Genomic DNA, 15,794 nt, shown 5'->3' with positions numbered 1-15,794 from the left:
TTCTTGTTCTGGTGTCCACTATGGGAAAGCTCTTCATCATCAGCAGCAGTGTAGAGGACATAAACCAGCTGTGTGTGCATGCATGCATGTGTGTGTGTGTGTGTGTTAATGCCGCATTCTGTTATCTGTAGTATGCGGCAGGAAGTTAAGGTCCCGTCTGGGATGAAGTCAAGACCTAAACTGAGACAGAGAGCAAGACACAAAGGAAGGAGAGGACTGTTCCAGGAGGACGCAAGACTAAATCTAAGAAAAGAGACTGAAAAAATAATCTGTAAAGAGACAGAGACAGCTGACAGAAAAAGGGAGGATGGGGAAAGAGAGGAGATAGCAGGCGTTGAAGGGAGACTAAGTCAGACAGATAAAAATGAGACAGAATAACATGGAAACAGGAGCATTATCAGCTTGTTTGTCCAAACCTAAAACTAACGACCACGTCAGCTTTCAGCACGAGACAAGATCGTAAATGTTCAGCAGCTAAATGTCACTGTGAAAAGGCCATCGCTGCTTTTTCATGATTAAAATCAAGAACATCACTGCTCACTGATTCTCATTTGCACCTGCTTACACATTAATTATTGTCATAGTCTTGATCTTTGTTTATGAATTTTGTCCTGCCTCTATCTAAATGGCTGAAAACGTAGAGTTAATGCATGAACAATATCTGAGTTCTGTCTCTATTTTTGGCTCCAAAGCTCCCAGTGGGCTGCTCATTTAGCCTCCCGCCCCTCTTCCTGACTGCCCTTTTTCTCACTCTTGCCCTCTTCCTTCAGCATTTCCTGAGACTTAGCAGGACATTCAAACCATGTATTTACCTGACCTTGCCCATGACTGTTTCCCACAGTGGTTGAAGGGGAAATTCTGGTCTTTTTCTAATGCTGTAGTTTGGTTACTATATTTTGTTCGTATCCGTTTCTTCCCGGACAGTTTATTTCCCACCGCGTCACACTCCTTCTTCTTGGCTTGCATCATGTTTTCAAGATAAGCTAATGATTTTTTAAAATACCCCGATTCATCACCACAAATTCTGTTCTGTACCAACTCACTGGAGCGGTTTCAAGATGAACAACTCCGATGTTGTTCTTGAATGCAAATATGAGGCTGATCAATCGATTATCGAAGCATGTGAAATAGCTGGTGGATAACTGTCTGCTTCAGCCACCATTTAGATTTAGACCACCTGCATCTCACGAACATTCATATTCTCTTTAAGAGTTTTAATGTGAAAAACGAGGAAAGTTCTCTGACATAATGTAGCTGATGTTTTCAAGCCTCCATGTGAAAATATTTAGCTTCAGTGTTATCTTTTAACAATATTTTACATCTGGGGTCAGCAAAAACAAAAACTTCAATACCATTCTCAAGTATGTGTCCTAACTATGCAGCCCGTTAGCTAGGTTAGCTCAAAGACCGTGAGCAAGGGGAAACAGCTAGCCTGACTCTTCGGCTTTTGCATGGTTTCTCCCTGTCTCTAGATTTTAAGCTAATCTAAGCTTCTTTTTTTTCTATGGAGATTATCGGGGGGGAAAAAAACCTGAAAGCAATGCAGGTAATTCTTAAGCATAAACCATCTTTACATCATACGATTCCCAAAGCAGGAGATGTTATTTCTCTTCAACACAGTCACATCAAAAAGATCCATCAGATAAGTCAGTTTAGATTATAACATATGCCAGTGCTTTGTCTATGTGTTTCCCATAAGAGTAAATGTTGAATTATGTTCAGTGCAGCTACAGATCCTCTAGTTGCCATAACAAATAAACAGCAACCACCAGCCATTTATGCTCGCTGCCTCCTGGACACTATCTGATGGAGTGATACAGCTTCATAAGCCAAAGAAAGTCAAGCATCACAAAAAGAGGAATGAAAGACAGAAGCCGTGTGCATCGGAGAAAGAAACTCTTAAAAGTGCATGTTTTTCAGCTAGTTTGGGAGTTTACCGCTCATAAATGTGTCTTTTCCAGCGACACTATTAGTTCGACACGCCTCTGTCTTTCTGCCTGTCCAAGATAAACAGGCAGATGGGAGGCAGAAAGGAGTCAGGGGATGAGTCACGCTTACTGATTTATCAACACTGCAAACACATCCCACAGGAAAGAGGAAATTCTTTGAGAGAGGGTGACAGAAGTTCGCTAAACCGACATGACAAAAGTCATTTGATGAGGCTCGACTTTGGGCTGCTCATGTGACCTCTGTTACTTCAACATGTTCTTAAACTTTTTTTTTTTAATGTTTTAAAATAAGTTCAGGCTGTGTGTGGTTGTTTCTGGGTGGCAGGGCCGTTTTTTTCTTTTATCCTATTCATTCTTGTTTTTTGTTCTGTGCATTTCTGACTTTTCATCGTCCCTCCTTTGATGTGTGGTCAAATTGCAGACCACATCAGATAAGGAAAATTTTTAGACTGACTGAGGTGGGGATGGCAAAGGAAAAGAAAGGCACTGAATGGATATTTCAACACATGTCAATGTGGAATTGACTGCGATTAAGTGAGTTTCACCAGCCACAAGTTTGTAATTTCAGAATTGTCCTGGAAAATATCAGTTTACTAAATTCAGATTTCTGCGTCTTTAAATCTCCCATACAGAGTAGTTTAATGTGATTAGTTGTTAGGATAAATTTTCACTTCATTGATGGAATGTGGAAACTTGTTTTGTCCTGTTCGGGGCCTCGTCAGCCCCCTCCAGCTCCCTCCAGCCCCCTCCACCTCTGCACACTGCGGTGCCGGTCAGTCTTGAGACCGAGGGGCCCTTCATCAGTGACTGCTAAGTGGCTGTTTCATAAAGATAAGTGCCATTCAGAAAAGAAATTCAATTCAAAGAGCTGCTTATGGCAGACACTGTCAACACCTGGATATAAGTAGCGCGGTTGGATGGCACAGTCACCTGTGGGTGAACTCTGCTGTAGACTTGCAGTGGAGCCTGGCTTATTTTCTGTTACCTGTCTGATGCTGTCAGTGTTAGTGCTACCTGTGTAGATCTGGAAAAAAGACATTTCAAATAAATTAGGCCTTTCTGTTTACTTAAAAACAATGTTCACAAATGATAGAAAATAAATAGATAATTATATATATAATTTATATATTTTTTAAATTTATATATACAGATCATTTTAAAAAGTGAAATATCAGAGTGTTAAAGGGTGTTGAGGCAGCATGCATTTCAATGTGTGCTGCAGTGTTACAGTAATAGAGTCAGAGGGTTCATCTGGCAGGATCAGGACTTCACATCTGGACTGATTTGTCTTGGTTTTGACATAATGTTGGTAGAGTCAGGTTCATAGAGAGAAAGTATGGTAGAAGATATAAAATGGGATACATAACATTTTAGAAAGTTGTCTTTAGTTTCACTGATGACAACAAGAATCACACAGAAGTTTAGTCTCATGCAGATGCTCAGAAAACATTTGGGGAAAAACTAGTTAAACTGTGTGTTTGAATCAGAGCAAAAGAGAAGGTGAGTCTGAGAAAAAGGGCAAAATAGTGAATGAGATTATCAACATGAATCCATCAGCTACATGAAAAGGCCGGAGCAGTGATGTTTACCCTGCAGAAATGTGCAGTTAGCTCTGCCACATTGTGCAACGCCTTGTAAGTTTTTATCACCTCTAAGCTGAAGTAGTAGGACTCAGTGAGAGAGAGCAGAGGAATCCAAAATCTGCTCCATGTAGGCCCCATTTGGGTTCAAGCAGAATCCTTTGTTTTTTTCCAGAACACTCCACCACACACACCACAGGACAGTTTTCTGTGCAGGAAACTGAACGAAGCAGCAGGGTGGTGTTTCTGTGTTGTGCTGCCCTCTAGCTTTCAGAGAGACACTGTACTGTTTGCATTTTGAAAAAGTCTGAGCTGCTGAGTCTGAGATAGTCTGAGTACTATGGATCATCCTCTACATACAACTACTACTGTTCTGTTATTAGGCTGCAAGGCTTCTGCTGTGATGTTAACGATGTTAATATTAATCATTTTCACTTTCCCTGCTCGGTCAGTGTGGCTTACAGCTGCAAAGGTCCTGATTGGATTTAATATAATCTGAATTGACAGGTCACACAATTGTTCTAGGTCATCTCACACACACACACATACGCAAGGATGAGCTGTAAACCCTCCTGAGATTCGCCACCAGCTGCGTTACATGTATGTGTTTTCACAATGCAGTGGCACTGTGCTGGCTCCAGAATGTGAAGACGCTTTTCAGGGATTTCTTCATTGGATGTGAACAAAAGGGAAAGTGATGAAACTGATTTTCACCGTGGAGCTTTCGTGCAGAAGGAGCAAGATCTGTCCATCTCATCCATGCATGGTAGGAAACCTTTAATAAAATAAACATGGTAATAATAATGAAAATGATAGCACTGTTTGTGTGGTTTAAATTTAAATTAAAATGCAAACAAGTTACGTGTACTGAAGTATAAAATTAACATGAGAAAACTGAACAAAAGGGGTGAAACAAAGACAAGAAAAAGCTAAGTAAAAGAAGTGTAAAGTGGATACAGCAGATGTTGTGGTACAACATTTCTTCATATTTCCATTTATAATTTCCATCACTTTTCTCCAAATCCCTTGTTTTCCTAGGGAAGCAGCATCATCACCGTCAGACCTTCTTCCTCCAGGTCCTTGTGAGCTCTTGAGGCTGGGAGCCTTGAGATGCAACAACAGCACCGTGCCTTCATCTCCATACCTCAAACATGGCCTGAGACTCCAGACAAAACCTCCCTTACTTTACCCCACCTTCCTCATCCTCCCTCACCTCTTCCCTTCTCTCCTCCACTCCATCCATCCCTCCGTGGCCCCCTGAGGTTCCTCTTGGTTCTCCTGGCCTCCGTGTGTTTACTGCCTTGCCCAGCTGAAGGAGCCTGGTTTCGGGTTGGGGTGGTGGGACCGTGGGGATGTGACCCTCTGTTTGCCAAGGCCCTTCCCAGTGTGGCGGCACAGCTCGCCGTCAACCGCATCAACAAGGACCCCTCGCTGACCTATGCTGCAACATTCGACTATGCTGTGCTGCAGGTACACGCCTCATCGCATTCATCTGCATTATGTGTGGTGATGTACAAAAGTAATTTCACTCATTCATTTAACTGTGATTTACTGGTCCTCTCTCTTCAGGAGCCATGTGAGACATCAAGGGCGCTGGAGGCTTTTGTGGGTTTCCACACCAAGGCCTCAGGGTACACTGGACCAGCCAACCCCAGCTACTGTGATGCTGCTTCAATGCTAAGCAAAGGCTGGAACAAAGTAGGTGATTTTAGAGGCTGTGTAGATTTGTGCAAACACATTAGAAGTGCCATGATATAATTATTTTTCCTGTCTTTTCCTGCTTTGACATGTCCATTTTTGTCTTGTTTCCTCTTCTAGGCGTTGTTTCCTTGGGGTTGTGTTGGCTACGAGTTGGACGATGTCCGGAGCCACCCGACCTTTGCCCGCTCCATGGCAAGGCCCACTTGGGTGCTGCTCAGCGTCATGAACTACTTCAGGTGGGCCCACATCGGCATCATCTCTTCCTCAGAAGACATTTGGGTGGAGACGGCCACGAAGGTGTGAATTTGCTTTGTTTTTCACTATTCTTATACTGCAAACAACAGCTCCTGCCAGCTAAAATACCTAATGATGAAGCCAAAACAAATTATCATTTTTTAAATAAGAAATTTAGGGGAAAGGTGCACAAAATGTTACGATTTTGTGCATTTGCTCTATTTTGTTGAGTTCATGGATTTCATCTGGTCGGTACATGTGTTGTCTCTGCCCTGGTCAGGTTGCTGACTCCTTGAGAAGCCACGGTCTGCCAGTCAGACTGGTCAGTTTTATGGAGAACACACCTCACGGCATCAGGCGAACCCTGGCCAAAGTTCGCAAGATGAGAGAAATACGGGGTGCGTACTGATTTACCACAGAAGAGGATTTACAACGTGTATCCACGTATCGATTTTTTACCATATACTTTTTTTATATGTCTTTTATTTCTTGGGTTTTAAGACAATGACAAAATGTTAATGTCATGTCCCGTTCCAGTTGTGATCCTCTGCATGCACTCGGCGCTGATCGGTGGTGGAGCCCAGAAGCTGCTGTTGGAGACTGCCTACGACATGCAGATGATCGATGGCTCCCTGGTCTTTGTGCCCTATGACACCTTGCTCTACAGCCTTCCCCACCGCAACGTCTCCTACCCGGCTCTGAAGAGCAACAGCAAACTGCTGCGGGCCTACGACGCCGTGCTGACCGTCACCATCAACTCACCACAGACGTCGTTCTACGAGGCCTACAGAGAGGCCATGGAGAGGGGGGAGGTGGCAAGGACGCTGAAGCCACAGCAGGTGATGCATGGAACCAAGGAGTCTGGAAAAGATGTTTTTTCATTAGAAGTGTGTGCTGCTGAGATGCCCCTGAATACAACAGTTTGACCTCAAATCTGTGTCCTGCAGGTGTCTCCTCTGTTCGGGACCATCTACAACTCTGTCGTCTTCATGGCTCACGCGGTGCATCGTGTTCGGCAGTCTGGGGAGTGGATGTCTGGCGGAAATCTGGCAAGACACACCCGCAACCTGGCCTTTCAGGTACTGAGAGTGATTGTCCAGACTCACAACTTTAAGGTTCCTGGCAAAATAAAAATGCTCATGATAAAAGGGCAGTTCCACCTACATATTGTACTAATGTTGCAGGGCTTCAGCCACCCAATCAAAACCAACGGCTCTGGAGCAGCTCTGTTGGACTACCTCATACTGGACACAGACGGACTCTCCTGGGAGCTGAAGCCAGTGTACAGGTACATGAGGAGACTGGAGTGAGAAACAAGAGAACACTGAGTAATATAATATTCATATAGGCAGGTGAGGGGGGTCAAATAAGTTTTGGAGTGGACACTCAAACAGATAAGTGCATTTTTGTTAAGTTCTGAGTTTCATTAATAACTTCTAATAGTGATCATATTGACTGGTGACAGGATCGACATGGAAGTCGGCATGGTGCACTTCCTGGGTCGAGACATCCACTTCCCTCGAGGCTACGGACCCAGGAAGGACTCTTCCTGCTGGTTTACTCCTGGAGTCATGTGCTCAGGGGGTAAGGACACACACACACACACACACACGCACGCACAAATATATACTCTGATTTGCTTTTATGGGTAATCTCTACAGATAAACATATTCCTGCATACACACTCCCTTAGCTTGTTTATGTCAGTGTGTATAAATGTTCAGCTAAATGCATCTTGTCTAGATAGGGTTAGTTATACTTCACTTCAATGTTTTCAGTCAAAACTCTTCTTTTTCTCTTCCAGGTGTGGATCTGTTCATGACCATCAGCATGTTTCTCGGGGCCATCGCTTTCTGTGTTTTTGCTGTGGCACTGATTTACTGCATCAGGTACAAAATCAGCAAAGTCGTATTGTTTGACCTGAAAAGTCTTGTTCTTACGATTTATCTCATATAAAGCTGTTTCTGTCCTACAGCTGTTAGTTTGTCACTTATTCCTATCTGTCTCCTCCTTGTCTCTTGTTGCCTAGGCGACGCATCAATCAGATTCGACTGGTCAGGGGTCCGAACAAGATCTTGCTGACTCTGGCAGATGTCACATTCATAAACCCGTCACTTAGCAACAAGGTCAGCCTCTGTTTGACAACTTGTTAGAGTCCAACTTGTATCCATTAAAAAAAAAAAAAAACTACACAACAAGAAGTTGTTGCAAATTTTATGTATTGATATTTTATTAATTCAATAAATCAATATTACTTTGTAGTTTTAAACATTTCTTCAACCGTTACATCAGATACTGAAGTTACAGTCAACTATTTGAAACTACAAAACTGATTTGACACTTAACTCTGTACAGAAGCTGAGTCTGTCCGACAGCAGAGCCAGCGGCATGAGGAGCGTGTCAGACCGCAGCCTTGCCTCACCGGTCTCCACCCAGTCCCCGGCCACCTATGAGAACACCAATGTTGTCATTTATGAGGTGATGCGAGCCAGTTTAATACTTGTAGCACAAATATTATCACTCAAATGAAAATGTCCATGTGGCAGCGTCAGTTTAGTATCTTGAAAAGAAACAAGATTAGTGTAACTGCTTATGTTTGGTTGGTGGGTGTTTCTCTCCTACAGGGTGATTGGGCGTGGCTGAAGAGGCTTCCTGATGGGACGTTCAGCAGAATCACCCCCAAAACCAGCGATGTGTTTGAACTGGTATGTGATGTCGTTGTGAGACAAAGTCTCATCGTGTCATTTTTAGTTTGAACAATTGTGTTAAGTCAACAAAGTGTTTTTTATTTGCAGATGAAGGACATGCGTCATGAGAATGTCAACCCCTTCCTGGGCTTCTTTCACGACTGTGGCGTGTTCGCCATCGTGACCGAGTTTTGCTCCAGGGGCAGCTTGGAGGACCTGCTGCTGAACGAAGACGTCAAACTCGACTGGATGTTCAAATCCTCTCTGCTGCTGGATCTGATTAAGGTTAATATAAACTAGATTGCAGTGACGTGTGACATTTGAATCCTGCATGGTTTACCAAAGAGTTCCAGTGTAGCTGCTAACTGATGTTGTAAAAATATGTAAAATATTGCCCTTGTGCAGCTGACCCAGGAGACTGCTGGACCACTGAAAACAAACCAACCTGTTTGTTTTTCTTTCTCAGGGTATGAAATACCTCCACCACCGCGGCATATCGCACACTCGTCTGAAGTCCCGTAACTGTGTGGTGGACGGCCGCTTTGTCCTGAAGGTCACGGATTACGGCTACAATGAGGTTCTGGAGTCTCAGAGGTTCCCTTATGTTGAACCACCTGCAGAAGGTGAGAGAACAGATCAGATTATGAACCAGGGTCACACTCAGTTTGTCCCAGTGGAGACAGTTTATGCAGGTTGCCATTACAGAAGCATTAACAGTTCTGTGTGTTCCAGAGCTGCTGTGGACGGCTCCAGAAATCCTGAGGACTGGGCAGCCGGGGCATCACGGGACTCTGCCCGGTGACGTGTTCAGCTTTGCCATCATCATGCAGGAGGTGGTGATCAGAGGGCCGCCGTTCTGCATGATGGACCTCTCTGCTGCAGGCAAGACAATCACCTCCCGAACCTGAAAATGCAGGACGATAGATGTGCACTACAGTTTTTCTTAATTTTACAATTGCTGTTACATTTCACTACAAATTTAATCTGTCCAGGAATTTTTACACACCGATGCAGGCAGACAGAAAATTCAGACAGAATAAATTTTGAAAAGTAAAATCCAAACTGCCTCCTAAAGAGCAGATGTTTTCACTCATGGCGACAACAACACAACAGCTGATGTTTCTCTGTGTTTCAGAAATTGTAGAGAAGCTCTGTAAGCCTCCTCCTCTGTTCCGGCCGGTGGTCAGTCCGGACTATGCTCCGTTAGAGTGCATCCAGCTGATGAAACAGTGCTGGACCGAACAACCGGACAAGAGGCCCAGCTTTGAAGACATCTTTGACCAGGTAGCGCTGGTTGATTGTAGGTGATTCACGCAGTGGTTCAAAAACTGACAGCTTGTCAGCTTCTACAAGGAACCGTTTTATGGAACTTTTATGTCATAATTACTGTAGTTATCAGGGAATTATGTACTCATACTTGGTTAATCAACTGCTTCTTATTTCTTGTCCTCTGTACTTTTGTCTCATCTCTTCTTATCTCAGTTTAAGAACATCAACAAGGGGAAGAAGACCAACATCATAGACTCCATGCTGCGGATGCTGGAGCAGTACTCGTCTAACCTGGAGGAGCTGATCCGAGAGCGGACAGAGGAGCTGGAGATCGAGAAGCAGAAGACGGAGAAGCTGCTGACACAGATGCTGCCTCCGTGAGTTAATGTGAACACACTCGTACAAAACACACCCACATAAATGCACAAATTTAAACACGCACAGACACACACGAACTAAAATGGAATAAAACAGATGAAACTGTACAAAATAATCACAGTGCAGTACAGAATAGTCTCAAATGTAATTTAATTAAAGACACTTTACATGGTTCATACTTGTGTTCTTCTTCTTCCCTTCAGATCTGTGGCAGAGGCCTTGAAGGTGGGCGGGACAGTTAAACCAGAGTATTTTGACCACGTGTCGCTTTATTTCAGCGACATCGTCGGATTCACCACCATCTCAGCCAACAGCGAACCCATCGAGGTCGTCGACCTGCTCAACGACCTCTACACGCTGTTTGACGCCATCATAGGAAACCACGATGTCTACAAGGTGCTCCTAACCTCTGTCTTCTGTTCAGTTCTGTTATATGACATCCTCACACATTAAATCTCTTTGTTGCTAATTCTGTTATGTCCTTCTTTAGGTGGAGACGATCGGCGACGCTTACATGGTGGCATCTGGTGTCCCCGTCCCTAATGGCAACCGCCATGCTGCAGAAATAGCGAACATGGCTCTCGACATCCTGAGCGCTGTGGGAACTTTCAAAATGAGACACATGCCTGATGTTCCTGTCAGGATACGTATAGGACTGCACACAGGTGACAGATGATGATTAGCCTTAGTAAAGTATGGGTACATGTGTACTATCACCTTGAAAATGCTGTAAAACTACAACAACTACATTTACATTTGAGTGTTTGTTTGTTTGTTTGTGTTTGTGTGTGTGTGTCTGTTGTAGGTCCGTGCGTGGCAGGTGTGGTGGGTCTGACCATGCCTCGCTACTGTCTGTTTGGAGACACAGTGAACACTGCCTCTCGAATGGAGTCCGGAGGATTGCGTAAGTTACAGATCAACAAAAAACAGAACTGAAAAATGTATCGTGCATCTGTTTTTGGAAAACACAGCCGGGCTGGGATTACTGGGCTTACTCTGGGCTGGACGAGGAAGAGTACTTCATCACACTGATGCTAAAACCAGAAAACGTTTTCAAGCTAAAACAATCAGCAACTACAATTCTTAGGGGGTTTTGACTTTTGGGAAAATAAAGCGATCAGTGTGATAACATCACCTTCTCGTGTTTCACTGTGAAAGCCTACAGGATCCACGTCCACCAGAGTACAGTGAAGGTCCTGCGGGACCTAAATCTCGGCTACAAACTAGAATTAAGAGGCAGGGCAGAAATCAAGGTACAAACCTTTATCTGGTACAAGATTTGAACAACACAATCAGGTAACAGCAAAATATAGTATCTCAATATCTTTCTTCCTCTTTTTCTCAGGGGAAAGGAATAGAGGAGACCTACTGGCTTGTAGGGAGAGAGGGATTTACCAAACCTCTGCCTGTTCCTCCAGAGCTCAAGTCCGGGTAGGAGTGACCGTCCTTTGTCCTTCTCCTTTGTTGCTCTTTTTTTATTCCATATTCCCCTTTGGCCTCAATTTTCTTCACCCAGCAGTGTCTAAGTTCTGAGTCCTGCACTGGTCGCTTTCATCTAACAATGTCACTGTAGTTTTTACTAAGCTAATCGTTTATTAACAACAAACTGATGAATGAAAGTGAACCTGGAACCTTTAACAGCCATTCAGCTCTCTTTCATTCCCAGCTGGTAGAAAGAAAGATCTACAATCTGATCTAGTCGATAGTTTGCAGAGAGCCGGCAGCCGAACCATTGCAGGACTCATGAGTGTGTGTGTTTGTGTGTGTGTGCGTGCGTGTGTGTGTGTGTGCGTGCTGTGTTCATGCTGTTTACTTCGTCCCAACAGGCAAATGGCCCACGGGCTGCAGATGGCCGAGATAGCCCAGTACAAGAAACGGAAAGCCGAGAAACAACAACAGGAACAACTTGCAAAGAAGAAAAACTGAGGTAATGTTATGCATTATAAAAAATGTATAACATTACTGGCTTGGTTGGCAACATGACTCGTCCTTTGGCAAACATAGTTTGGGGACTTGTTAGCAAAGACTGTCTCGAGATGTCACTGCAGTTTGTTCGCATTTCGTTGCACCTTGAACACGACTCACTCAGAGTTTAGGAGGCCACAGAAAGAAGCAGCGGGTCAGACACAGGGTTCTGGTGCTATGGCTTTCTCTTTAAACTAATAACATTATGTTTTAACTTCTTTTTTTAATTATTAGAAATGACAGAGTTTATCTGCTTTCATGTGGTAACTTTCATGTGCTAAATGTCAGAATCTTTAGATTTTAGCTAAATTAAAAAAGATTGTAGTTTTAACCTGTAAAAGACGTCATTTTTACTGGTTTAACAGAACTAGTTTCTGACCAGCAGCTTCTTGCTGTAGGTTCTGAAGAATAAATAAATTATTCTGAAGAATAAACCAGCGACATCTAGAGACAGTCCAAGCGAGGGATGTGGGGATATTGTCCATAAAATAAAAAACATCTCTTTCCATCAGAGGGGGGAAAATCACCGTCTTGAATTGTCACTTACAAAACTCAGTTCTTCTACTTTACAAGTTTAAAAAAAACATAGTCACATGTCGACTGCTCGCCACGTCGCTGCTGTCGCTCGAAAACCTCAAAAATCTGTTTTCATGAGAATGTTTCAGTTGATCATACACTTGATTTTTAGACTTTCTGTTTGCAGTAAAAGGTCTTTGGATTCAGTGACGCACCTTCAAAACCACAGGAAGTGAGAATTTTACCAAAATGAGCAGCGACGTGCCGACACCGGTTAACCTGGGCTGCAATGGAAAGTCTAAAATGTCGTAGTGTTTCTTTAAATCTTTAAAAAGTCCACTTTGATGAACAGGTGCAACACTTTCCTCTGCTGCGGCATTAAAAATGTTAAGTTAAGAGGATCTTCATCGGGTGTACATGTTCATCCCAATGGTTTTGAATATAAAAGAGGCTTTTCTTCAGCGTGGTGTCTTGTCTAACAGGTAGCTAGCACCAAAGCTTCCTTGTGATTAGCTGTCCAGACTTGCTCTCCAGTGTTTGTAGTGAGTTGCTTCTAGAGTTTTCTCAGCTATAGATTTCCTGACCTGCTAGACCTAACTCTAAATTGACTGTACACCGGGGAAACACTGACACAAGAAAGACACAAGACTGATGTCAGTCTTCTCATCTCTCAGCAAGAAAGCTATTCAGTGTATTTCCCAAAAATGTCGAGCTATTCCCCTAATGAATCCTTTCTTCTTGTGTTGTAGGTTAGCAGTTCTCCTTTCCCATCTTGCGTTAATGTTCTGTCCATCTTTCCTCCCCTCCTCCTTCCTTCTTCCCCCTCATTCTCTTTCCCCTCCATCCTTTCAGCACGCGAATCAGCATCGCAACAAGTGAGTCAAAGGACATGAAGCAGGTGTTTCACAAGGCGGTGAAGAAGATCTCTCACGTCCGCGTCGTGACTCAGCTCTACGCGCCCGAAGACGAAGAGAACGTCATGATGTTGCACCACTGACGCTGACCTGTAACTCGTACATTTACCTGGACAGGACCTCTCATTGGATTTTCACTAGTCCTGGCTGACAGTGCAAAGTCTGCCCCATCACGTTGGAGAAAAAGTAGTGATAAACATCAGACCAAGGTCTGAAGTGTAGCTTCAGTATTTTTGTGGAACATCATCCAGATGTTTCCTTACAAAACTCTCTGCTAGTGATGATCCACTGAGAGAAGTTAACAGGAGCAGAAAGGGGCGAGTGAAAGTGTTAGTTCGGATTAAAAGCAGTCACCGTGTGTATGTGTGTGTCTGTGTGTATTAACAGCTTGTGTTGAGGAGATGAAGTCCTGTGTGGAACTTTGTGCAGAGGCTGTGAGGTGGTGACTCAGCAAAGCAGGGATCTACAGAAACTGCCCGTCAGCAGCCGAGGAACGGAGCTAATCTCTCGTTCATTTCCTCCTCCTTCGCTTCCCTGTTTCTCCGGCTGAGGAGAGGAGAGGAGGAGACAGAGGTGAGGAAAAGAGGGTGCGAGGAAACAGGAGAGGAGGGAAGGAAATTGAGGAGGAGATTAAACAGAGAGGTGAGAGGGAGGAGGGTAAGAAAAGATCTTTTGCTTTCACCTTCTCTTTGTTCTCCATCCTGTTTGTTGAGCCACGGTGTGAGAATGAAAAATCTACTCTAAACAAAAATAATTACCTTCTTTTGTTGTTGTTTTTTTTTTTTTGGACATTTTTGCCTTTATTTAAACAGTGAACACCGATGTCCCTGAATTATGAATAGCTTTGTGGTGAATTCTTCCTTTTTGAGGTTAAACCAGTGACAGTTTCCCATAAAGGTTTCACTACACAAAATGAAAATCTCAGTTCACTAAACGCAGTACTCAGGGTTTCTCTTCAGCTCCTCAGTTTGGGCTGACATGCTGCCAGATGTGAAAGTGTGTAACTGAATAAACATCAGTGGGTAATTAAAGGCTAATAATAGTGCAGATAGTGGGAGATGGTTTTGCTATTTTACTTTCTCATGACCAAATCTCATCTTTTTTTCCATCCCACAGCAGGAAGGAAATTCTTTCTCTGTCATTTTATTGTATCATCACAAACTTGACATACAGAAGTTTTTTCTTTAAATCTGGTCTGCCTGCTGTGCTTCATGTCTTTGTCCAGGATGGAAAAAGACAAGTTCTAATCTGTCACTTGAGCAGAGAGTTTTTTATGTAGGCAAAAAGAAATAGAAATGTATGTTGTTAAATAGAGAGGGAATTGGATAATTGTCAGTGTTTTTCTTTAGGTGTATGCATTTAAATACTGTATGATACCAGATTTTATCCAGGAGGGTTCATCCTCTCGACGTGCAGTTTTCCATCTTATAGCTCGGTTTTAATGTTTTATTGTCTTTTACAGACCTGTGTTGTTGTACATATTACTTTATATGTTTATTAAATTTCAGAATCAGACAGTTATAAGAGTTTATATTAGAGTTTACAGTTTAATTTTGTTCTCATAATAGAAAATAATCCTTAAAAGTAAGTAAAGAATAATCAGGTTTTCGATTTTCCTGTCGATAGCAGCATTGAGCCTGCTTTATTTTTGTAACCAAACCTGCCGAACAAACATTTCAATAAAGCCTGAATACAGTGCAAAGACTTTTATTTGGCATTTAAGGTTAGGTTCCCCCTCACCTTACTGCTTTTTAGTGCAACTGAGAAGCTTATTTTAAAATAATCCCACAGCGCCCTCTAGTCGTTCAACACAGAATAAACTCAGTTTGTTCAAGCTACAGAACAAACTGCTTCCTGCAGGCTCTGGAGGATTATCCCCGCTGATCCTGTGTGTGTGTGTGTGTGTGTGTGTGTGTGTGTGTGTTCGTAATCCATAAACGAGTAGGCAGCTTGACTGTAAAGACATTTGTCCAAATGGACTCCGTACACTCTTACTATGCACATTCTGGAGAATTCATTGTACTACTTTGTACATTTGTACTCTGGTTTCACAAACTTAACTTATTGTTACCGCTGACTGTTACTTATACTTAGCTTTATTTAGCTTTTTTACTGCAGATTTATGTAGGGCAAATCTCCTTATTTTTTGTACTTGTTACCATTGTACTATTGTGTTTATTACCTGTACACGGCTGCTATAACAGTTGAATTTCCCAGTTTGGGATCAATAAAGTATTTTTATCTTATCTTATCTTATCTTACTCACACAGGTATGAGAGCGTTGTAGCACTGTCTCCCCTTAAAATGAATCAGTGTGTCTGTGTGCCCTGGTTTAATGTGTCTGTAAGTCGTGTGCAGTTCAACCAAAGTGATTTTTCCTTCTCCAATTATTTAGTTTAAATAATTTTCTAGGTCTGAAAGGCTAAAACTATTTAGTATTTCACAGGAAAATAGAAATCATAAGGTAATTACAATGTGTGGAAGAAAAGATTCTCTCTCATCCGACTGATCATCGTATGCCCTCTCAGATTTATGATGTGACCCCTTTCATTGCAGGCTATGCACCTATACGCAGATGTCTATAAGTCCTTTAAAATAATC

General features: G+C 42.9%; 1 protein-coding gene across 1 annotated transcript; it reads left to right on the top strand.

The window, feature by feature from the left end:
- The first annotated feature begins 4,232 nt into the window (after positions 1-4,232).
- On the top strand, positions 4,233-13,264 carry gc2 (guanylyl cyclase 2). The gene is made up of 25 exons (XM_041031750.1): positions 4,233-4,295; positions 4,568-4,999; positions 5,099-5,227; positions 5,348-5,527; positions 5,745-5,862; positions 6,002-6,303; positions 6,412-6,543; positions 6,649-6,752; positions 6,930-7,048; positions 7,269-7,353; positions 7,494-7,590; positions 7,820-7,942; positions 8,089-8,169; positions 8,260-8,436; positions 8,618-8,774; positions 8,884-9,033; positions 9,287-9,435; positions 9,634-9,797; positions 10,002-10,194; positions 10,289-10,463; positions 10,604-10,702; positions 10,957-11,051; positions 11,144-11,229; positions 11,625-11,725; positions 13,132-13,264. The coding sequence occupies exons 2-24, from the start codon at positions 4,640-4,642 to the stop codon at positions 11,722-11,724; spliced, it is 3,375 nt and encodes a 1,124-aa protein (XP_040887684.1). The 5' UTR covers positions 4,233-4,295; positions 4,568-4,639; the 3' UTR covers position 11,725; positions 13,132-13,264.
- Positions 13,265-15,794: the final 2,530 nt, after the last annotated feature.

This window comes from Toxotes jaculatrix, chromosome 23 (genome assembly GCF_017976425.1).
Source record: "Toxotes jaculatrix isolate fToxJac2 chromosome 23, fToxJac2.pri, whole genome shotgun sequence".
NCBI classification, from domain to species: Eukaryota; Metazoa; Chordata; class Actinopteri; family Toxotidae; genus Toxotes; species Toxotes jaculatrix.
The sequence above is the reverse complement of the archived record's forward strand: the minus strand, read 5'-3'. Positions and strand labels throughout refer to the sequence as shown.

Excerpts from the sequence above, each read along its gene's own strand:
- gc2 (XM_041031750.1), top strand. The coding sequence starts at position 4,640 with ATGCAACAACAGCACCGTGCCTTCATCTCCATACCTCAAACATGGCCT. Across the intron at positions 5,000-5,098 it reads TCGACTATGCTGTGCTGCAG|GAGCCATGTGAGACATCAAG; the intron begins GTACACGCCTCA and ends CTCTCTCTTCAG. Across the intron at positions 8,775-8,883 it reads TGTTGAACCACCTGCAGAAG|AGCTGCTGTGGACGGCTCCA; the intron begins GTGAGAGAACAG and ends TGTGTGTTCCAG.